The sequence below is a fragment of the Oryzias latipes genome, chromosome 17, assembly GCF_053564925.1.
Source record: "Oryzias latipes strain Hd-rR chromosome 17, Olatipes_Hd-rR_3.1".
Lineage (NCBI taxonomy): Eukaryota > Metazoa > Chordata > Actinopteri > Beloniformes > Adrianichthyidae > Oryzias > Oryzias latipes.
The window spans coordinates 22,862,080-22,884,915 of record NC_136253.1 but is presented as its reverse complement, the minus strand read 5'-3'; the positions used below and the strand labels follow the sequence as shown (position 1 = coordinate 22,884,915).

Sequence of the window (22,836 nt, the reverse complement as noted above, 5' to 3'; positions counted from 1 at the left end):
ACAACAATTTTAAGTTCCTTTTTCATGATGTCCCTTAATGTGGCATTTCTTTTTACTCCAAGACACCCTTTAAGATGCAGCCGCTTCAGTGTAAGACCCTCCAAGGGTTCGGTGAACCAAAAACTTGCAGCACTGTTATGGGTCAACCCTCTGTAACTTTATCAGGGGCAAACATTTTTGATTGACAGTTGGGTTGGCCAATGGAGTCAACAAAACTAACTTCAATTAGTCCTGCCTGATCTGCTATTTTTAGGGCGTTTTTTGAGTTTAGTGGAGCAAGCAGTATATGTGCTCATCCTACCTCAAACTACATGAGTTATCAAGAGAAATACAGAAGCCTTTATTTGTAATTTCGTTTGTGAAATTGTGAACAGGTTGGGAAATTTTGGGCATTTTTAAAATTGTACAGTGATGCATCAACCAAGTTTTAGGTTATAATGTATTGGTGACTGATTGGTTGGTCTAGGATGTTGTGTCTTGGTCTTTGTTTCACTGGAGGATAAAAATGAAGACTTGCTTAGTTATTTTTTGTTTGTAATTATAATATTATTTTCCTTGTTTTTTTTTTTTAACCACATCTTCTGTTTTTCTCATTGGCTGTATAAGAGAACTGGACTGAGCAAGTGTGACATTGCCCATAGAAACTGGTTTACTTACAGGCGCAACCAAATCAAGTCAACTTAGTCGCTGTTTTTTAGCGGTATGACGATGATTGGTCCGAGTCGGTTTGAGTCAACATTTCTAAGGTAACCAGTCTCACCAGTCAGGATTAAGCTTGTTAGAAGTCCTCTTCCCATACCACTAAATCTGTCAATTAAAAGTTTCGAATGTTCTATGTTGGGGGTCAGCAAGCACCACATACTCTTACTGAGGCATTTAAATGGCCAGATTATAACATGAATATATTTGGAATAAAGCAAAGATATATAAAAAACATAATAGCATTAGAAAGAACATATTAAAAACAAATAGCAGAGCAAGACTGGCTATTTTGAGCAATAGAATGACTGAGCAATAGCTGTTTCTCAATAGAAGTCTATGTGATTTTGGCTTCTTGGAGCTAGCGGGTACTTTCTGTTTGGAAGGCGAAGGTCACTCAGTCCAGTTCTTTCACACAGTCAATGGGTTTTTCTTCACTTCTTTCCTCCTTCAGGAGTCATCACGTACTTTCATGTCACTCAAAAAGAAATCGTTGGTTCACTCAAACATTTAATATCATGTTTTCCTACTTATCTTATGTGGCTTTTTTCTCAGATGTTCAAACTGATGCTGAATACTTAAAATAATTTATTTTGCATCTGGTGCTTTGATAACATTTTTTTCCTTGTAGTTGGCTCCAAATCTGTCTGTCACAGCAAAACTGACGCGTCAATCACCCTTCCTCGTATTGACCTCAGACAGCTGCTTTTCAGCTTAACAATACAATGCATTGTAAGCACGACAAGAACAGATGCTGTTTTGTTGCAAATATACAGGACAGTGCATCGCGTCAGACAAGGGTTCCTACAATAGAAGTGCAGAGCTGTTGTCTAAGGCTTGAGGCTTGTATTCCAGTTGTATGTCTGATGAAGAGTTGCATCTGTGTCTTGTCATTACTCTATTTTCAATAAGATGCTGTGGCAGGGCACACAAATCAAACAGTCCCTTTTTATATATTTGCAGTTAATGACCTATGGTAAAGGTTTCAGTATTGAAACGGTTCTTTCATGGGTACATTTATTTTACATGCACTCTTAGAAAAAAAAACTTGTTTATGGTGTTTATGGTTTGCTAGTGTAAAAAATCTCTTTACACAAACAAAAATGGGTATTATTAAAAGCAACAAACCATAATGTTTTTTGTTACAAGCGTGCAAGTTTGGTTTAAAAATTCTAAACTGATTTAATTTGCATAATTTTACAAACCAGAAAATACCTAAGAAAAGTAGTACAACTCTTTAAACAGGGCCATAACAGAACCAGTACTTTTTAAAGTGAGACCTCACACATCCTTATATAGGGAATTTTGCAATGTCGTTGCTTGTACTTGTTGGAATGACAAGGGTAATTCATTAATTGATTCAACTGAGGAGAATTCAAAGTATCATTAAGGTTTACTTTTGTTACATAAAAATTTTTTAATCTATCTGTCCGTATGTGATGAGATTGTTCAGTAATTGTAATTTATGTAGTTTAAATGGTTTGATGTTGTCGTGTAAGGCTCCACTTGTAGGTGTCGACCACTGCACACACATTTCTTTGTAGAAACCCACATGTAGAGATGCGCAACCACGAGCTTGGGATGCTTCTGCATGGAGATGGTTGTCATTTGGTCTATCCTAAATTCCTTGTCCAAGCCTGCTGTTGTTCAGTTTTTAATTAAACTTTTTAAGTATTTTTTTTCCATTTCTCCAGATTTTTTTTCCAAAATTGTATCAATTATTGCTGTTTTTTTTTATACATTTCCTTAATTAGCAAGAACTGAGCCAGAGTAAAAGTTACTTAACTGGGGCCCTGAATGCAGAAAAAGTTGTCACATCTAAGTGAATTTGATACAACTTCCTGCTGTCACTCCTCCCAGGGTTGTCCAATGGGCTTGGGACAGCTCCCTTGCATCCATACATTAGTCAAGCAACTCGTTAAATGGTGCCAGTGCTGTGAGGTTTCATCACAGACCCCCACTGTGTGTCTCAGGGCCCGAGCTAGCTCCCTCCTGTTCAAGTCACTCTTTTCTTTGTTTCGCTTTCTTCATCACACAGTAGATGGTAAGATTCAACATTTTAAGCCTCATTTTTGTCTCTCATCATCTTTTCAGCAGAGTGCAGCTGTTTGTTCATGATAGAGACCCCGGGGCACTTCTTATGTCCCTGTGGGCTCCTGTTTGCATGCTTTCGGTTTTATACCAGTAACACTGAATGGTGGTTATATTTGGCTACTTTTGTCTTCTAATAACAGAGTGCTTTTAGGACACGCAGGAGAGTATTTATTCTTGTTTACTGGGTCAGAGATGCTACCAGATTAAGATGGACATTTTGAAGAGTTGCTATATTTGTCTTACTGTACATGGTGCATCCCAGCTGATGATGACACAAGCCTTATCAAAAGTCCAAGTCTTCATTTTTTTAAAGACGATTATGCTATGTTTACACCGGGCTCAAAAACTGAAGTTTTTTTCCAATAAAAAGTCTATGTAAACCCACTTATGGGCACGTTTTGGGCTTCCACGCTCTACGTTCAAAACGCAAGGCTATTGAATGTGCGTTGGCGAAGGATTTTTGTCACTTGGTGATGATTGTTTTACTTGCTGTGTGCAGTGTATTTCCTTAAGTATTATAAAGCGTAGCATCAAAGCGGTTCGATGGCTCTGTTGGCTGGGTGTTGGACTGGTGCAGGGGAAACCAGGATTTGTTTTCCTGGGTCTTTGGCCATGGCTCTTAGTGCTACTGCACTACTTTGAGGCCAAAAGCCGGTCCCCAGCTTTCATAAAATACAGGAATGTGTCAGGAAGGGCATCCGGCGTTAAAATCTGTACCAAGCTAGATGTGCGACTCAGTGAAAGCTGATTTGCTGTGGCAACCTCTGAAGGGATATGCCGAAAGGTGAACATTTGCCTTATTGCCTTATTTACTGAACATTATTTATAATTTAAATGATCAGGTTAAAAATAACATGTCATCTGAAGATATTAACTTCATATCTGACAAGACTTTAATTATTTAATAAAGAAGAAGACTTTTGATGTGTTTTCTGTCTCTAAAACAACACCTGGGGACGGATGCTTTGATGATGCAGATGCACAAATAGTCGGTCCAAGATTTGTAACACACATGAACTATAAGGGGAGTTGTGTGATAAATATTTTCTCAGATAATTTACATACATACTTGTTTTCCACATGAAAAAATAAACGGCTACAGACGTAGGTATTGGCTACTTTGGAATTTTTCAATGTTAAACTTTTAGCCATTCTTGGGGGATTTTGCTTTTTTGTTTTAGGTCTTGTTTTATAACTACAACTGTGATCAAACTCTTTGACACCAGGCAGCACATTTCACCTAAGAATTTTATAGAATTCGTGTTATTTCCACATTTCTACTGCTCATATTTTCACAGCCCCTTGTGCATCTTTGGAACAGAACTGAGCCTCATCCATGATTCACAGTCAGGACAGGCTTCTTTTCTTGGTGTACTTTATTTTTAGTTCTCTAAACACAGAACTGATATGTCTTGTCAAAAAGCTGCAGGTTGTCTCTTCTGTCCATAGGACATTTTTCTCAGAAACCTCTTGGTTTTTTCAATACATTTTGTGGAAAATTCTACAGTGTTTTTTTTATTTATTTATTTATTTATGTGAAATCAACAGTGGTTTTCTGGTTGGTCATCCACCACTTTGGCTCAAATTGCGACCATATGGTGTGACCGTGATGCTGCTTGACCTCGCAGTTCACCTTTTAATGTCTTCGGAGGTTGTCTTGAAGTTGAGTCATGGCACCTGAGAACATTTTACCACTCATCCAAGTAGCTTTATCAGTCTGTAGGTTGTTCTAGACTCATTGGTCACCCCTCAAACCCGTCTTTTTTATTTATCATCAGTTCAACCATTCCAGCCACCGTAAGTGAGGTTGTCTACAGTTCTATGGACCTTTAAACATCTCAATAAAATGTTTAGCTGCAGTGACAGAAACAGCAAGTAGATCATGTGTGTTCAATCAGCAAAATATGGCATGCGTTGATAGGGTGCCACATGGGTGATTCTGGCAAAAATAGCAAAACATTTTTTTGAAGTAGAAGTCACTGTTTTTCCATAGTTTATAAGATTTTAAAAAACGTAATAGCTACAACCAATAGAGAACACAGTACATGTGTGTATTAGTATTTGCTACTGACAGCAATGCAGAGGAAACGCCAGACTTGGCAGAATTGTTCCAAAGTGACACAGACTATAAAAAGTTGGATGGATTTGGTTATTTGAAGAGATATACAAAGTTAAGTTGACTTGTTTGCATGTTCTTTATTCTATGGTTATGGTAATAATTATTCATATATTACACTTATATACTAAATTCCTCCAGTGTTTCATGAGGCTAAATGTGGTACGGTAGTGTAGTGTGCATAGTCCATTATTTTTTGTTGTTGTTGTTTTTCTGTTCATTATTTGTCAACAATATTCAAAGTCGATCCTTGTTTGTGTATTATGTTAAATAAAATTCTCCCAAAAGTGTGACTTATACTCTAGTGCGCCTTTTATTTGATTTTTTTCCTTCTTCATTATTCAGTTTTTGCTACTGCAACCTATAGTGCAGAGGGACTTATAGTCCGAAAACTACAGAAGATAAGTTTCTGCCCATTCAACAAAGTTGTTTCGTGTCTATGTCTTCCACATTGAACAGCATGTGCAAACTGATGCTACTTAACACATAAATAATTGCAGTCATTCTCTTAAAGAGGCCTTAGAATGCATCTATCAGCTCATCTAAACAATGATATGCTACTCAATGCTAACGTATGTGTTATGTTTTGGCCTGTATTTTTGGATGAAATGGCGACTGTGCTTGCAGGCAGGTGTTCAAACCACCGGCTGCACCCAAACTTTGACTTGTCTCCCATTATTGGTTGTGATTGGCACAAATGCAGCATTGAGTGTAGTGGAAACGCCCAAACCTCCCAGTTTTGAGGCTTGTGTCACAAGATGACGATATGGACCTTGTATATGATGCAGTTGTCAGGCAATCCTTAAGTGCTGCAGTCTAGCCCTTGTGCTATCCTAGGCGCTTTACCATTGGGAGTTGGGTCATCTAGACCCACTAAGCAGTGCACTAAACCTTTTTATTCAATGATTTGTGATCTTCACTGGTGTCCATGGATTACATGAAATCCTTTTCACCTTTATCCACCTTTGTCATGGTAGGAATAACACGTCAATGTAAGGATCGGGTCATCTGGACCCCATAGGATAGCACAAGGGCTAGTCAAGCAGAGCTCCATTTTTTTTTTAATTCCAAGATGCAAATCTTCATTTAAAAACTGTTAAAAAAGTCAAATCCCTTTTACGCTTTTCAGTTGGGAACTTACAAATGTAAATTAATTGTCTACTTTTTTGTAAATGGCAGCTTTTTGGCAAAAAGAAAATCCTCTTGCCGTTAGAAACAAAATGTTTAATGAAGGTTTAACGAGGCAGTTAAATGGGTTTTTGGCTCATGCGTACAGACTCGCCGGATTAACACAGCTGGATACGTTTGATACCGTGTCTTAACTACACTGTGAAGAGGCCCCAAAAACAATTGAAAAATGTTTACTTTTCGTCAATTTAACATAATCCAACGCAACTTTTTCACATCAACTCCTAGCCTGTGATCAAAAGTTTTTAAATTATTTGTAAAAGTATAACCAATTTTTAATCACAATTTTACCCATCCATCTTTTTCCAACAATGTGAAGTTTTTATTGTGGATTGAATTTTTTGTGTGTTTTGAATTCTGTCACTTCCAAGTTATTTCAAGTCACTAAGCGTGTGTAAATCTGGGCTGAGTGTGCTTTTCCCAGTTTGGCCTCCGTACAGCAGTAGTCAGTGTGCAGTCTAAAGGTTTCCCTAACAGTTAATCTCTGAACACAAAAGGGCACTTTGTTATAGCAGCTGCTTTGCTACAATATGCAAATGTGTTACTGCGTGTTTTTGAAATTCTTTATGTCCGGCCTTACCCGCTCTCCGATGTGCCATCTTTACTTTTTGACTTAACGCTCAAAGTGCTGAAGGCCGATGGATGGCGTCATTACTTTTGCCACAATTTTGACCCAAAAGCAGGTTATGTACAAAGACTGATGAGCTGGTTTGGACTTAGCCAAGGGGAGCAGAAACTAAAAAGTGTTGCCTTTCTTCCCTCCTCAACCCTCCCTCCTCTCCTCCTTTGACCCCCCTCCGTCTGTCACGTGTTCCTTTCACAGCATAGAAAAGTTTCTGGATTAGGGCAGAATTAACACAAAGCAGCAACGCCACTCCAGCTACACTTGCAGAAGGAGGGAAACCGAGACGGAGAGCCCGAAGTGACAGCGTGAAGAAACTTTGAAGCGCGCCTCGGAAAAAGTTCTGACCGCGAGGGTCCATCCCAGGCAAGAGAGAGCAGCAGAGACCCGGAGGATCTTTGCCGCCAAGGTCCTGAAGCATGGAAGAGAAGCAGTTTGCTGGGATCCTGGTAAGTTTAAGCCCACGCACTGACACTTTTCTAAAGCCCGGGATGCAGCCACATCTCAGCTGTGTCACAGTGGTGGGATGCAGCTGCAGGACCGCCTCTTGAGCAACTCTCTGCCTCCCCTCTTACCCATTTCAAAGGTTGTGGTTCACATACCTGTATCTGTACATTTTGAACTTTTGCATTTGCTATTCACAAACAGTTTCTAAATATCGTAGTTGTTTTCCTTTTAGAATAAAAGAAAGTTCCCTATGGTAGTACAGGTGACCCGTCAACATTAAACTCAATTTCCCAAGACAATGCCTCACGAATTTGGTCTTTGGCTTACTCTGTAAACACATTCTTTCATGTTTTTATCCTCCCAAGTACCAAAATGTAAATATATCGGTGTCAGGCCTGGCATTTAAATAAACTTTTAGTGTCATTGACAGCTGGGTCCCTTCTTCTTTCCTTCCGCCTAACTCCTTCATCTGTCTTAAGACGGTATTAAACACAAACCTGGAGCTCCATCTATCCTCTGACATTCGGGATGGTTTGAAGCCTGGATTCCCTCCGATGTGACATTTTATTTTTTCCTCATTGTCGTTTCATGATGAGGCTTCTCGTTAACTTGCAGACCGTTTTAACTCAAATAGGGGGGCAGGGGTGTCTGTTATCAGCTTTCCTTCCCGCTGGATGATGGAGATTGGCCTCTACGTCTTTGGTTTTTTTGAAAGTTTGTTTTGTTGTGAAGATTTAGCCCCATTGCGGGCTGTCAGTCAGTCTTTTGAATAAACAAGGATGGCTGAATAATTGCTTATATTCAGAGATAGTCCATGTTGGTAAAAAAAATAAAAAACTATTGTGATTACATCTTTTCACCAAATGGGGCTCTTTTGTATCGTTTTTTTTGGACTGCAAGTCGTGCCGCAGAATAAGTTGTTAAGTTGCGGCAGCCATTGAAGAAAAAAAAAAACGTTTTCATATACAAGTTGCAATTTTTGGATAAATTTATTTAACAAAGTACGGGAAGAAGAAATCCTCTTGAAATGAAAATCGTAATAATGGAATATATACCAATAATAAACTAAATAATAAACGCTTCAATACCGTAACCATATTTAGCTACATGAAACATCAGAGGAATCAAGGTTGCGCCTAACATGGCTGCACCTCAGTCACCTTTGAACTGTATGTGTGTATTTCTGTTGTATTTCTGATCTTTTTCAGGTTTTACTGGAATTTTGTAAGTCAGTGTAAAATGTGCATATGACAATAATCGTGATTCTGATCCAGTATGAGATTAACAATTATTAAGATAACCATAGCATAAAGAACACTCTTAACGCTCTTAATATCACTTTAAATCACACAATCTGTTCAATTCTTCATCTTTTGTGTTGCTTTGGAACATTTCCGCCAAACCCGGTGTAAAGGCCTGTTCACACCGGGACGAATTTCGCCGGCGATTTTCGCCGACGTTTAACGCCTCGTGACTAAACAAAGGGCACCAACGAGAGTGTGCACACCGACGCGAAAAAACGCCACGCGTTAAAGCGTCAAAAAAAAAAAACGCCTCGGGTTCGTTTTTTTTTTTCGACGCGTCGCGTCGAAATCTACTCGACCAATGAGAATGGCGCTTTTGCTCACGTGTCTGGAGCTTCTGAAGTTACAGTAAAACACAACTTGGGGGCGCTCAAACACAAAACTGCCTTGCTGAGCACACATACCAGCGAAGAAGATAGACGCCAAGTAGCGTCTACACTGCCGCGAAGAAATAATGACGGACATTCTAAAATATCCCCGAACCAAGCACCAGTTGGAGCTACTGATGCTTGAAATATTCATGTTTTCTTTGTTTGATTCTGACAAGCGTGTAAATACTTGCTCTCTTCTTCTGAGTGAAAAGCGACTTTAATAAGCGTAAAGTTGCGCAGCGCCACCTTGTGTACAGGAGTATTTCTGTTTTACATTAAGCGCCATCTAATGTCAGGGAATGAAATTGCATGTTCACTCCACTCATCGTCAGCGAAAATCGCCTGGGTGTGAACACAAAAAACGTGGCGAAAAAAGCTGGCGAATAACGCCTGGCGAATATTCGTCCCGGTGTGTACGGGCCTTAAGACTAACCAGCGTTTTTCGTATTCCTTGCTGTCAGTAGCAAATACTGATACACACATACTACTGTGCCCTCTAGTGGTTGTTACAATTCCTTTTTTTTTTAAATAACGGATAAGTCTCACCCGAGCAAATCCAACTGACTTGTACTCTGAAAAATGCAGTATTTGAAGGAGAAAGTTGAACCGTTTCTCAGTTAGGAGAAACTCCACTTTTTATTCGTAGCACGATGTGGCAATGTCTAAGTCAGGGATGGAGAGGACCACATTACTGCTTTTCCCCAAACATGCTCTGCTCTAAAATATTCGAATTGGCTGGACACACCTGATCAAAGTAGTCAGCCAGCTGTGAACAGGGCAAGGATATCTGGAGAACATGCAGAAACTCTTCCCTAAAGGCATGGGTTGCTCACTCCTGGTCTAAGTTGTACTTGACAAGATGAAATGGAAATAGAGTGGAGTCATACCAAAGACAAAACATGGGACCCAATGCCTCCCTGCTCTGGTTAGATTGAGTAGGGAGGTCAAACCACCAATTGGTTCTCCGATTGGTAGAAATTGTAGTTCACCCCATTATCTGAGTATTGGTAAAATGCCAACAAATATGTCGTGCATTCAGGAATGCACTGAGCGTAGTGGTTTCACCGCACTTTTAGCATATGGTCTTCACGCAGGTCTGTCGCTACAGCCTTTTTCTATCACAGCTGTATTGAAATAGATAAATGAAAGACTTTGTAGTCTAATAATTCCAGCCGGGTTATTACCCCAATTATTAATGTCTCCTTCATAATCATTTTTAAAACGTTTGTCACTTCCGTGAATTAAAAACAATGCTACCCATATGTCATACCCAATTCTAGTCCCTGCTTGGTCAAGGTTTAACTAAGTTTAACTTTCAACGTGCATTTTTTACTTAAAGCCCTAAAACAGACCTAAAAATGTACATAGCAACATGTGAACGCGAGAGTTTTGAACGCGGAAGCCCGAAACGCACATTTACATAGACTTTTCATTGGAATTAGTGGCTTGAACGTTGCCAAGCCTGATGTGAATGTAGCCTCGATTGTTTATTGGTTGTGTAAAAAAAACTGAGAAAGTAGGATCAGATGCTGTATCGCCAAAATTAAAGCATTTTTTTCTGGTTGAGGTGGCTGTGGTGTTCTGTTGAGAAAAATTTGGTTTATGGAGCTTTTTATGTCATTCATGTCAGGTTTTGAACAGAGCACAAATGTACAGGGGGATTGGATAAATGAAGGTCCAACAGTCAGAGTGGACAGCTGCCCTCGGACACTTTGGTGGAGCCTTCTTTTGTGGTTAGTCACTCGATGGCTGAGGCTGTTATCTTCAGCTGTAGTGGCTGGCGATGTCAGCTGAGAGTCTTTGACAATGAATCAAAGAAAGTGTGTGCGAGTGAGGCAGAGCTCACAAACAAAATCCAGCTCCCATCGCCAACTGTTACTTCACTTCTTCCGCTCCACCTTTTTCCTTGAGCTCTTTATCCAGCCCTTCCTGTCTTTTCTTGTCCATCCTCTTTTTTTCCCCCCAAACCCATGACAATAACACTGCACATACAATCCACCCGTTTCACCTCAGCTGATGGTTGAAAATAACCTTTTTGTGGCGTTTTCTTTTAAATCCTTGTTCTTTTTTAGTCAGGTGAGATTTATTTTCACTTGCCCAGATGGTTGGTGGATGGACCAGTCACCATAAATCGACAGTCATACAAGGCAGTAGCTTCCTGCTACCGCTTGGCTTAGGCTGTAGCCTTCTGCCAGCAATCTTTCCGTCCAAACCTAATTCTTCCTGAAAAAAGCGCCCATCCCGTCAATCTTTGAGTGTTGTCTTTTGACCGCCCTGGAAGTCACAACTTTGCTGAGCGGATGAGCAGATGGTGCCCTGGCACAAGCTTTTTACTAGAAGGAACGGATAGCTATGTCTTTGTTTTTTCACACTTGAGTTACTTCTTTTACACTTGTAGTCCTCAAAATGTCTGCAGTTTAGATTTAAGCTCTGGGATGTGAGAGGAAGAGGAGGAGAAGGAGGAGGAGACGGGGCACGGCGTTGGCCGTTTGTCCACTCAGGACTGAATTCATGTGTCAGGCTGTGCAAACTGCAGCTGCTCCTCTGTCACTATCAAGGCCCAACAGCAGAGAAGGTCACGTAAGACTGGCCAATGATCAAAGTGTAATATTGGCAAGCCTTGTACCACATTGAAATTTAGTTTTCCAAAAGGGCACATATGATAATTATTTTGCTTGAGTTAATAGCCATACATCTATGTAATGTACATGTTACCACATTTTATTTTCTGGTTTCAGCTTTAAATCTTGCCAATAAATTGTTTTCTTTTCCGACATTAAAAATACTTGTAACTTTTATAGACCCATTCCAATATAAATTGTGTTTTTGGTGCTTTTAACATATTCTTGTGGCATTTTCTGATGATGGAGGATTAATTTACCGAAAAGTAAGCTAACAGGAGAGCTTGTAATGATGGATAGATGATGGGAAATCAACAGTTCTTCCCACAACATAGAGACAAATTCTAATGAGCTCCTGCTGCTCTGTAGACATTATGTCCTAGAAATCGACAGTGTTTTTTTTTTTTTTAGGTAAAAACTGCATAATCATAGTTGAAAGACCACAGGGAACGCTTTTGGAATATATCAAAATAGGATTGGAGTGAGACTTTTAACACAATTTTACAGATCTAATCAGTTATTTTGAGTATTTGACTCTCTGTTGTACTCACATAGACTTTTTATTTATCTCTTTTTACCTTTCCAGGGTTGTAGAAATTGTCTCAGTCAAGTAACTGTAGATTTGGATTCTCTCCAGTATTTGTGTCCCAAATATATAGGCAGATTTACAAAAGACTTTTGTAACAAAACTTACTTTTCTTCCATTTGATTTTGCTTTCTTAGATACGGTAACACTTTATAATAACTATCCGTTATAGCTAGTTAACAAATCATTAATAAAATCTTAACAAATCATTAATAAACTCTTAGTTATTGAGCAATAAATGACTTGCTAAATAACTTAACAGTTAGTTAAGGATTTATAAATGTATCTTATAGATAGACAGCAGATAACTAACAAGCTTTTAGTTAGTGAGCTATAAATGACCTGTTACCCGTATATTCATGAGTTCTAACTGTACCTTATTAATTAGCCAGATGATGAAGAAACTGTTAATAAATTACTTACTAATGACTTATAAAGAATCAGTTAATACTTTAAACATGTTACTAGGACGTTATTATAAAGTTGAAGCTATTCCTCGTTTCTTCACTATTTGTAAATGAGGATCAATTCCAACTTTATAATAACGTCCAAATAACATTTACGTAAGGGTTAATGGCCGACGAAGTGTGCGGTTACTACTTTTTAACGCACGCCGTGGAAGCCTGAACCGTCCGACGCGAAGCGGAGGACGGTTGCTTCCGCGAAGTGCGTTAAAAAGTAGTAACCGCACACTTCGAAGGCCATTAACCCGCTTATACCATGGTCACTTACAAAAGCAATACATATTAACCAGGTTTTAGTCCTTAATTCTTGTTTTTTTTTTCGATTTGTATCACTTTTCTCATAAACAGCGTACTATATGTTACGTGATGCGGCGCATCGCGCCGCATCACGTAACATATAGTCCGCGTCGCGCAGCACCACCGCTGCAGTTAAGATTCGGCGATATATATATGCTGATCGTCCCGATGGGTTGAATAAAGCATCAATTCAGAGGGAAAGTTAATCGCTTACCGCTTGTTTTTGCCCCGATGATGAAGCAAAAGGTTGTTTTACAGAAGCCGGCGCAGTGATACAAATCATTTAAGCTAGCCGACCGGAACTTCTTTTTTCACCGTGCGGTTATCAGGTTTTAACGCATACCCAGCAGCCAATCAGAATCGAGTATTCAACCGGACCATGGTATAAAAGCTAATAACTAATGCTTAACTGGTATATTAACTCACACTTTACAGGTCAGTTGTTAATAGTTTAACCATCTGCTAGTGAAGCTTTGTTGAAAAGCAAATGGGTGGGACAATTTCAAGGTACAAAAATATGTAATATTCAAAATATCAGATGCTTTATCTCATCCTTCTTTCACTAATAGCTTTTTCTGTTTACCGTACTTGACCAAAGAAAGACCACAAGTTAAGTGTTGAACACTGTTTATTCCTTTTCCACACATACTGAGTCGTCACATGGCAGATCAGCAGAATAAAACGGAATTTTAGAACTTTTTGAGCAGAACAGAAAAAAAGAAATGAATCTATAACAAGCCATTGGCACTTTTGCTGTAGAACAATTTGAACTCAATATATTTGGTCAACCGGACCTGAGCAACACTGAACTACTCTGTGACACCATCCCGCAGTGTTTCAATACCTAAGCTTTCCTGGACAGAGGAATCAGTTTTCCCTTCTTCTTTTGATGTTCAACATCCCTCAAAAGGTTTGGATCACTATTTATCACTTCCAGACATTTTTTTGAAAAGTCCTGAAGTCGTTGCTGTGGCGTGTGGGCACCCAGTAACTCCTTATATGTCTTTGGGGCCACCACAGCCAATTCACAGATCGGAGCATTGCTGACAATGGTGTTTCGGTCAACACCGACCTTCTGATATGCCAAACTCAGCTTTCTCCCTTTCTTGTAAGCCTTTAGGACTTTCTTGTATCTCTTGATGACCTCTTGAGGATGACGTGCTGAAACAGATAGAAATTTAAGTACAACAAACATACAATAAGTGAATAAACACAGGGACACAAACACAGATACTATGTGGTTGCAAAAAGGGATGAAGACTACACAAACAAGGCAATTGGAGAGTTCACAATACTATACCCACCAGGAAATACATTTAAGACATTTTTTCACACAAAAACAGAAAGAAAGCTAGACAGACATAGAAAGATAGATACAGACAAACAGAGACACAGAGAGACAGATGTGATGTCTCCATGCTCGACACCCTGACACACATGAGGGGAGTGGCCTTTTTGCTGTCCTGTCTTTACGCTTACCTCTTTGCCTGCTGTGTTCCCTTTGTGTCTTCTTTTTCTTTCTTTTGTCCTTTTTTTTTTTGACTCCGGTGGCGGTGCATCTTTTTGTTCTTGCGTTTTTTCTTCAATTTCTGATCTGAAAAAGCAGTTGATGAGGTGCTGGATGAAGAGGAGCTGAATGAACTGAAGGACGAAGAAAAAGAAGATGCACCAGGAGATGTGTTGGCCGAGGAGGATGAGTCAGTTGTCCCACTGTTATCTGTATGAACAACATGATAGAAAACACAATTCAATTGTTAATTTGAAATTATGATAATACAAGTTCACTCGCATACATTCTTTTAACATTTGCATTTCCCAAGACTTACTATTTAATTAATCAGCATCACTGTGGGTCATCAGTTGAACAGATGTCTTTGCTGTTAATCGATGCTACAAATAGGCTATTATCTTTTAGGAACTAACTGTGCAATAACACACTTGTGTTCCAATAGACCTGGCCAATAAATTAATTTGATCAATTAATTCAAATTTGTAGTTCAAGATTTTCCCATTTTTTTGGGAGAATCTGGATTCTATTTACCCAGCACTCTGCTTTCTTGGAGTAAATCTGTCCTTGTTTTCTCTGCATGTTTTAGTTAGAGTTTCCAGTTGCATGACATTAAAAATGTCTTCATGCCATTAACGAATTACTTTTAGATCATTTCATTTTCTTAAAAAAGTTGTCATTCACGTCAGCTGGTCCAGACTACAGTTGACCTTGTGGGCGATGCATGGGGGTCTTTTTAAGTGACATGTTTTGCTGCTGTGCTAAAGGAAACAAAAACAACTTATTTGTGATAGGAAATGAAACACATTATTGATGGTGGCTGGTGAGTCAAAAAATAAAATTTGGTCACTGTGGTGGTGACTTTAAACTTGGAGCATCAAATCACACGCAGCAAAATCCGTTTGATGGTCGTTAGCAGAAGAGGGAGTATGAGGACAACCTAGACAAAGTTTTTTTTTTTTTGGCCATAGCGCCGAGCTCCATGTTTTGATGAGGGCCTTCTCACTGTTAAATATTGGCCTTTCTTTCCCTTAATATATATATTTTACAAAGCACCAAAGTATTATTGCCAGGTGTGCAGTCCTGTTTCAAACAACAAACAAAACTGTGGGCCCACTTACTTTGACCAACTTGTTGGCAGAGGGAGTCTCTCTCCTTAGTCAGGTCACTGATTTTTTTGGTGACTGTGTGCTGCTTCTTCTTCTTGGCCTCACATCGTTTAAGCTCTTTCTTCTTAAAATGCAGAAATGCTGTTGGAGCTACAGTTTCCTCAGTATCTGAAATGATACCATAAAGAACAAATTCTAATTAGAAAAGCCAGGTTAGGGTAAATGTATAAAATATGACCTTTAAAAATAATGTTTTGATGTTCTGAAGGGTCAATATTATACAAATATCATACAAGAACGGCAGAAGAGCTTAGATAAAATCCACCAATAAGCGAATTAACAAGAAATGGCTAATGAAGAGCAAACCTTCATTAGCCAAATGTTGCTCTTAATTTTACTCCTCCATCGTCAAATTTGGTCATATTTAGCACCTAGTGAGTTTTTAATTTTGGACCCCGCCTGCATACTTTTATCCTTGGAGTGTTTTTCTTGTTTCTAAACTGGACGCTGATGTTTCTTTAGATCCTTTGTCCCTTTTTCACAACCTGGTATAGACTTTTCTGTCTGTCAAACACCCAGAGTCATGATGAGTGAGATGATGGAAACAAATTCACTTTGATGCAGACTCGTCTTTTTCTCTGCTTCCACTTTTCATAAAATCCAGTAAACCCAATAAATTACAATAATTTATGGATAAAAAATATTTTTTTATTTAGAAAGCAGCTGCTGGTTTGTTGCGGGATCTGGAGTCATAAGCGGTATCTGAGCTCCTCCCCGGCTCTGTACCTGTTCAGATGTAACGTCCTCTGCAGCCAAGTTGGTTTGCCCCGCGCGTTAACCCCCCCACACACACACACATACGCGCGCGCCGCGCACATGCGTACGGGCTGCTCCAGTGTATTCTTCACAGTGCAAATACTGTAATTACAACAAGTACACACGACAGTAAGGGTGCCCTTGCGCACATTTCATTAACTTGGACGTGGAAATGAGCGGTTTTTGTCTAGAAAAACTGCGCGGGGGGGGGGGGGGGGGGGTACATTTTTGGGGTGCTCGTGGCACGAGTCGTGCAGGAAGATTGTGCCCTAGCCAGTGGCTTCACTAATATGGTTGAAGGTTGAATTGTGTAAAACAAATCAATGACTCCGATGTTTAATCAATCTCAATCAAGCTTCTTTTCATTGAAAGAAAATATAACACGTTTGCTTACCGACACCGTCATCGTCCATGTGCACATCCGGCTGGTCCACAGTTGAAGTTTCCCTCTCCTTCGAAATTCCCGCTGCTGACTTTTTCCTCTTTTTTCCGACAGTACCTGGATTTATGCGGTAGTTTGCGCATTCCCGCAGGGGTTGGACATTTTACCGGACCGTGTGTTCATCTCTATGCCTTGAAATCAATTTAAAGAACTTGCTACGTGACTCGTGAGTGAAGGATGGGCGCCTCTGTCTAGGTTGTCGCCGGCTGCAACTAATCAAAATGGGCCTACAACAGTGATTGACAAGTTGATAACCAGCCGATATGATGGGGGAGGCCGCATGGCACCGCCCTCAGCCCATGAATACGAATATGATTGGCTTGGTTTCTCCTCATCACACCGATTTATTATAGTTTGCAATTCAAACGTAATCTGGCGGGAGTTAGTCACTGAAGCTCAAGGAATAGTGTGGTGAGTGCGCGGAAAAACGGAGGATAAGAAAACTAAAATCATGCCTGGTTTAGCCACTGAGCTAAGACAGCTTATCGAAGGAGAAACTAAATCTACAAGGAGACACAAAGTCTTAATCAAATGGCTGCAGAAGAAAATACTTCTAAGAAGACGGATGAGATGCAAAGAATGCAAACACAAGATGAAATTCAGGGAATCAGTCTGTGTGGATAACTATGCATGGTAAGTTTCTTTTTATTGAATAAAATGACAACACACATTGATAATTTGTTAAAGAATTTCTTGTGAAAATTAAATCTATTTATTGTGCTAATAAAAGGGCATCTTAACTCATGTTAAGATTATGGGTAAACGTGCTGACTATTGTCCTTCTTGCCAAATTTTTGAAAATCATAATAAACTTTTTTAACTCCTCAATTTATAACCATCTGCCTTCTGCCCCTGAGGTAGTAAAGTTGAATTTCGGGATTCATCAGCTGAGTCATCAGTTGGGCAGCTACTGTCCCGATGACTCAGAGCGACTTAGACCAATAACAGTTTACTGATTTCAACATGGCGGCGCTTGTCTCAGGAACAGTGGTGCACCTCGTTTCGTCCATTGTTTTTACAGTTTATGAGTTAACGTCAGTGTCAATCACAGATCCAAACCACATCTCCCCAGCTCAGCCTACCTTCACCAGCCCCACTCCTTTTTTTTTTTGTTTTGCATTTTTCAAATCATGGGCTGAGAGTGGAGTCAGCATCCAACTGCCCTGTTGGGTTACCCTTTAATTTCTAGATACACACTACTATAAACTACACAATGTACATGATTACAATACGCTAAAAGGCTGTGCATATCTGCTATAAAAAATAACAACACCATTGAAATATATTAATGTATATGTTATTGGAGGTCCTTGCACTAAATATTTCTAGTTGGGCTTTATGGCCAAATACACATTACTTTGGGGGGTCCTTGACTTGAACACAGATTTAGAATCACTGCTTTGGCCACTACCTTGGCCTATGTCATAAGTATTTTTATTTGTATATTTTCAGGATTTGCAAACACCACAGCCACAAAGGAAGGAAACTGAAGAGGTCTGTTAGACACAAATCTATATTCAGCAAATCAAAGGTCTCCCTCTTCAACTGGATGCGGTTTCTCTACAGGTACACTATTGCATTGGTATATTATTTTAGAATGTCTGTCTTTGACATAAAGTGTTTATTTCTATAGAAATACAATATAACTATGCTGCCATAAACAATACTTGGAGACTGTACTTACTAAAATGTTGCTTTTCATCTTATGTAAGATCTAGTCATGAAGATAAGTGATTGGAGTTATTTCACTTCTGTGATTTATTTTGCTAAAAGTTGTAATTTACACCTTAAATTTTTGGATTTTTTGTGTATCAAACCAAAAAGAAGACAAGAACTGTGGTGTAATAATAATTTGCTCTTTCATTAGATTTGCACAAGGCCTGTGCCTACGTCAAGTGTATATGATAAGTGACGACATTTCTGGGAGCTCAGCAACACTGTCCAAGATGGCTCGAAAGCTGCGAGATGTTTGCACCACTGCAATGGACAGATATCAGCAAGCAAGAGGCCAGTACATCGGGGGGCAGGAGCAGTTTTTCACAGTTGATGAGAGCCACTTTAGACATAAAAGAAAGGCAATCAGTTATTATTATTATTTGCTATTATGTAATAATGCAAATATACAAATTATTGAATGGCAGATATTTTTTTGGTTTGATGAAGAATAGTTCCTAATATTTCATGTTTTCAACAGTATGGACGGGGACGAATGGCTGGTGGGTGGAAGAGGAAGAAGTGGGTGTTTGGGATGCTAGGTGTTGACCGGAGGGGGAGAAGACATGCTAAACCTATTCTTCGCTTGGTCGAGAGAAAAAGAAGGAGAGATCTGGTGCCGCTTATAGCTCACCATGTTAAAGTAGGCTCTAAAATAATAAGTGACGAATGGGGGGCTTATCACAGTGCTTTACCTGAGCTAGGTTACACTAATTTCACTGTCAATCACAGTGTGTCATATGTCGATGCCCAAACAGGTGCACATACTCAACACATAGAGAGGGCCTGGAGAACAGTTAAGGAAAATGTGTGGAGACTCAGGGGAAATCGTACAGAAGAGTTACTGTTAGACCATCTCAGAGTTATTGAATGGCATGAGTGGCTTGGCCGTCAACATCGCAAAGGGCCGCTAGGACGGGTAATCCATGACATTGCTGTGATGTATGGACATTAAAAGATCTGTTTGACCAGCGTTCTGCTCAAAAAGTTCTAAAATTCCGTTTTATTCTGCTGATCTGCCATGTGACGACTCAGTATGTGTGGAAAAGGAATAAACAGTGTTCAACACTTAAGTTGTGGTCTTTCTTTGGTCAAGTACGGTAAACAGAAAAAGCTATTAGTGAAAGAAGGATGAGATAAAGCATTTGATATTTTGAATATTACATATTTTTGTACCTTGAAATTGTCCCACCCATTTGCTTTTCATCAAAGCTTCACTAGCAGATGGTTAAACTATTAACAACTGACCTGTAAAGTGTGAGTTAATATACCAGTTAAGCGTTAGTTATTAGCTTGTAAATGTTATTTGGACGTTATTATAAAGTTGGAATTGATCCTCATTTACAAATAGTGAAGAAACGAGGAATAGCTGCAACTTTATAATAACGTCCTAGTAACATGTTTAAAGTATTAACTGATTCTTTATAAGTCATTAGTAAGTAATTTATTAACAGTTTCTTCATCATCTGGCTAATTAATAAGGTACAGTTAGAACTCATGAATATACGGGTAACAGGTCATTTATAGCTCACTAACTAAAAGCTTGTTAGTTATCTGCTGTCTATCTATAAGATACATTTATAAATCCTTAACTAACTGTTAACAGTTATTTAGCAAGTCATTTATTGCTCAATAACTAAGAGTTTATTAATGATTTGTTAAGATTTTATTAATGATTTGTTAACTAGCTATAACGGATAGTTATTATAAAGTGTTACCGATACTTGGATCAAAGAAAATGGCTTTAGTTTATTATCAATCATAATTCAAAAAATTTTAGAAAATAGGCGTTAAAATGGAATATTTAACATTGAAAAATACTTAAAGTTGTAGCCTGTATGCCCACTCCAAACAGATGTTGAAATGTTATTACAGGTATTCACTTCAATACAAATAGTCTACTCATGCTGTAAATTCTAGTGAACTGTACTAACCAGCTGTAGCATGTCCGCTACAGTAACCCAAATTCTTGTTGCTTGGAACACTTTCCAAGATCCCTCACCTGAAGAAACTGGTATTGTTTGGTCAATCCGTCGGATTCCTGCCTGATTAAAAACCCCAGCTGGTGTCAGAATCGCTGCTGGGTTGGGGGCTGATGTGCTAATGGGTTCCGGTCAAGTTGCTTTTGGACATTCCCTTTGAGATATAGTCAACAGTGCAGACCGATGGCATGTGGAAAAGATTGGACCTAATGGCTGGCTTGGGAACACAGTGTCCTCATTTTAAGAGGCTAAATACGTAGCTGAGATGACAAAGGTCTTTAACTGACAGACAACCGGGGCATTTTCATCGCTGCATGAAAGTCACTGTACGGTCAAGTTCTCATAAAATGTTTAATTTATATTTTTTGGGTCATTAAGACTAAAATGCGGACAATTGGTGAAACAATGCATGGGCCAGGTGAAATATATGTTTGCTTGAGAATCGATGATTCTGCAAGTTTGCAAGACAATGTCTTTTTTATATATTACATAAGTGGCAACATATTTGTAAACTATAACCATGGGGTGAGTCACATAATGACAGGCACAGTCACAGTCATTACACACGAATGTTGTTTTGTAAAGTCTGTTTGCCCCCAGTGTACCCCCTCAGTGGCGAGCCTCTTGGAATGTGTGTGTAAGGGTGTGAGAGCGAATGAGCTTTTTTTGTTTTTTTTAACCTAGTGAGTGTGTTTGTACGTGTGCCTTTTCCCAGGGGTTGTGGGCTAATGTGTGCTGCAGGCTGTGAAGTGGAAACTAAATGAAAAGAAATAGTGGAACCTACAGCCAAATCTTCCATTCAGGCGCACACACACAATCACAAGTGTAAGAAATTATATATAACAAAAATATTTTAGTCTTATGTTTGATCGTTTTGCTGTTTTTTTTCTTTCCTATCAACTGTCCAATATTTATCATATTTTGCGGTGTATACGTTGTGGTTTTTGCCTAGTTTTGCCAGGGGTGCCACTTATAATCAAACATAAATATTTGCTCATATATTTTCTCCCTAACAGCCACTAGAGGGCACTATAGGTATGTTTATCAGTAGTTGCTACTGAATGCAACGGAGAAGAAGTGCCATCCAAAATAAACATGGAGGAGAATCTCCTCCAGAATTTGATATTTTTCTCAATTGCATAAAGACTTTACTTTTATTTTTATTTTACTTCCTTGGACAAAGGTGGGACAGCAAGTCATCAGACTAGATAATAGAGAGACGTAAGTACTGCTGAAAGCACTTGCATTAAGACACAGCTCCTGCAATAGACGAACATCACTGTAAAAAAACAAACAAAAAAAAAAAAAACGTATTGATCTCATGAACCCAGATAAGGAGATGGGATTACCTGTTCTTCATAGAGCTCTTCAAAATAAACAAACCCGATCCCACCACATCATCCGTGCATTGTAAATGAGAGATGGCAAATGTTGTAAATGGTGTATACTCATATAGCCCTTTTCTACCTACAAGGCCCAAAGCGCTTTTACAGTCACAGACCCATTGACCCAGTCACACACACATTCACACACTGGTGGCGGCTCCGCTGCCGAACACTGGCACCCGCCTACCACCAGAGGCACGGTGGGGTTCAGTGTCTTGCACCAAGGACACTTCGACTCATGGGCGTGCAAGGCGGGAATCGGACCTGCAATATTACGATCATGGGTCGACCGCCCTACCGCTGCACAACGGCCGCCCAAGATACAGTCGATACTTCCATGTAGCAATGAGGCTAAAAAACTGTGACGGTAGCTTCTCCCACACACAATGGGAGCATGAAGATGAATGCATTTTTGGACAAGCATTGACCATCAGATTTGATGCTTGTCGAAAAAGAGACACCAGACGGAAATTTGACACGTGAACTGCGTTCTGTGTGAACACAGAATTCTGCCGGGTTTGGCTGATTTGTTCTGAAGCGTTGCATTTTTCTCTCAAAAGTGCCACTTATACTGCGGTGCCACTTGTGAATGATTTTTTTCTTCTATTTAGCATTTTTTGGCTGCTGTGATTCATACTCCAGAGCAACTTATAGTCCACAAAATTCATGGTTTTTCACAATCTTAGCATTTTGATAGAAACTTCTGTAATCAAGGTGATGATTCTGGACTTTTTTATGGTTGGACTCAGTTTAAAAAAATATTTTTATCTTTGACTTTTAGTTTTAATGCAACCACATGAGTGTGGTTATCTTCAGTTTATGCTGATTATTATTTTACTTAAAAATTGCAGCTAAAATTAGGCTTTTTTGCTGCCTTCTTTCCCCCTGTCTGCAGTTACATTATAAACATATTGAGCTGCCAGTCAGCCAGTTGAGTTGAGGGCAGTGCTCAGTAATTGTGCTGACGGCCTCTTGGGCAACAGAGCCCAACAAGCAGATGTGAACTAAAAGAGAAAGCGGTTGACTTGGCGGACAGGTGAGGCTGGAGTCAGACATGGTTTTGTCCCCACTTC

The 22,836-nt window shown here is 39.4% G+C and overlaps 2 protein-coding genes and 1 long non-coding RNA gene across 5 annotated transcripts in view; 2 read left to right on the top strand and 1 right to left on the bottom strand.

The window, feature by feature from the left end:
* The window catches only part of slc6a9 (solute carrier family 6 member 9), a 98,396-nt gene that overhangs the window by 9,118 nt on the left and 66,442 nt on the right, over positions 1-22,836 (top strand). For both annotated transcript variants that reach the window (XM_020710949.3, XM_011486570.4), the window contains exon 2: positions 6,921-7,168. In XM_020710949.3, the coding sequence (XP_020566608.1) occupies positions 7,139-7,168 (30 nt within the window). In that variant the 5' untranslated portion in view covers positions 6,921-7,138. The remainder of the gene's footprint in view (positions 1-6,920; positions 7,169-22,836) is intronic.
* LOC111949025 (uncharacterized) lies at positions 13,662-16,721 on the bottom strand. 2 transcript variants are annotated; one of them, XM_023964802.2, is made up of 5 exons: positions 16,636-16,721; positions 15,438-15,593; positions 14,479-14,526; positions 14,289-14,403; positions 13,662-13,970 (listed from the first exon to the last, which is right to left on the bottom strand). In XM_023964802.2, exons 1-5 carry the CDS (start codon positions 16,652-16,654, stop codon positions 13,871-13,873), a joined length of 438 nt encoding a protein of 145 aa, XP_023820570.1. In that variant the 5' UTR covers positions 16,655-16,721; the 3' UTR covers positions 13,662-13,870. The 2 variants fall into 2 exon arrangements, with proteins under 2 accessions (XP_023820570.1, XP_023820569.1); XM_023964801.2 differs by having other exon boundaries at positions 14,289-14,526.
* On the top strand, positions 17,190-18,690 carry LOC111949026 (uncharacterized). Its single transcript, XR_002875048.2, has 3 exons — positions 17,190-17,316; positions 18,136-18,249; positions 18,551-18,690. It is a non-coding gene; the product is annotated as an uncharacterized LOC111949026 (long non-coding RNA).

What these genes read in the sequence shown, in the direction of transcription:
- LOC111949025 (XM_023964801.2), bottom strand. An exon ending in CTGCCAACAAGTTGGTCAAA is followed by an intron (nt 14,527 to 15,437) that starts GTAAGTGGGCCC and finishes TTGTTCATACAG; the next exon opens with ATAACAGTGGGACAACTGAC. An exon ending in GGAACACAGCAGGCAAAGAG is followed by an intron (nt 13,971 to 14,288) that starts GTAAGCGTAAAG and finishes TATCTGTTTCAG; the next exon opens with CACGTCATCCTCAAGAGGTC.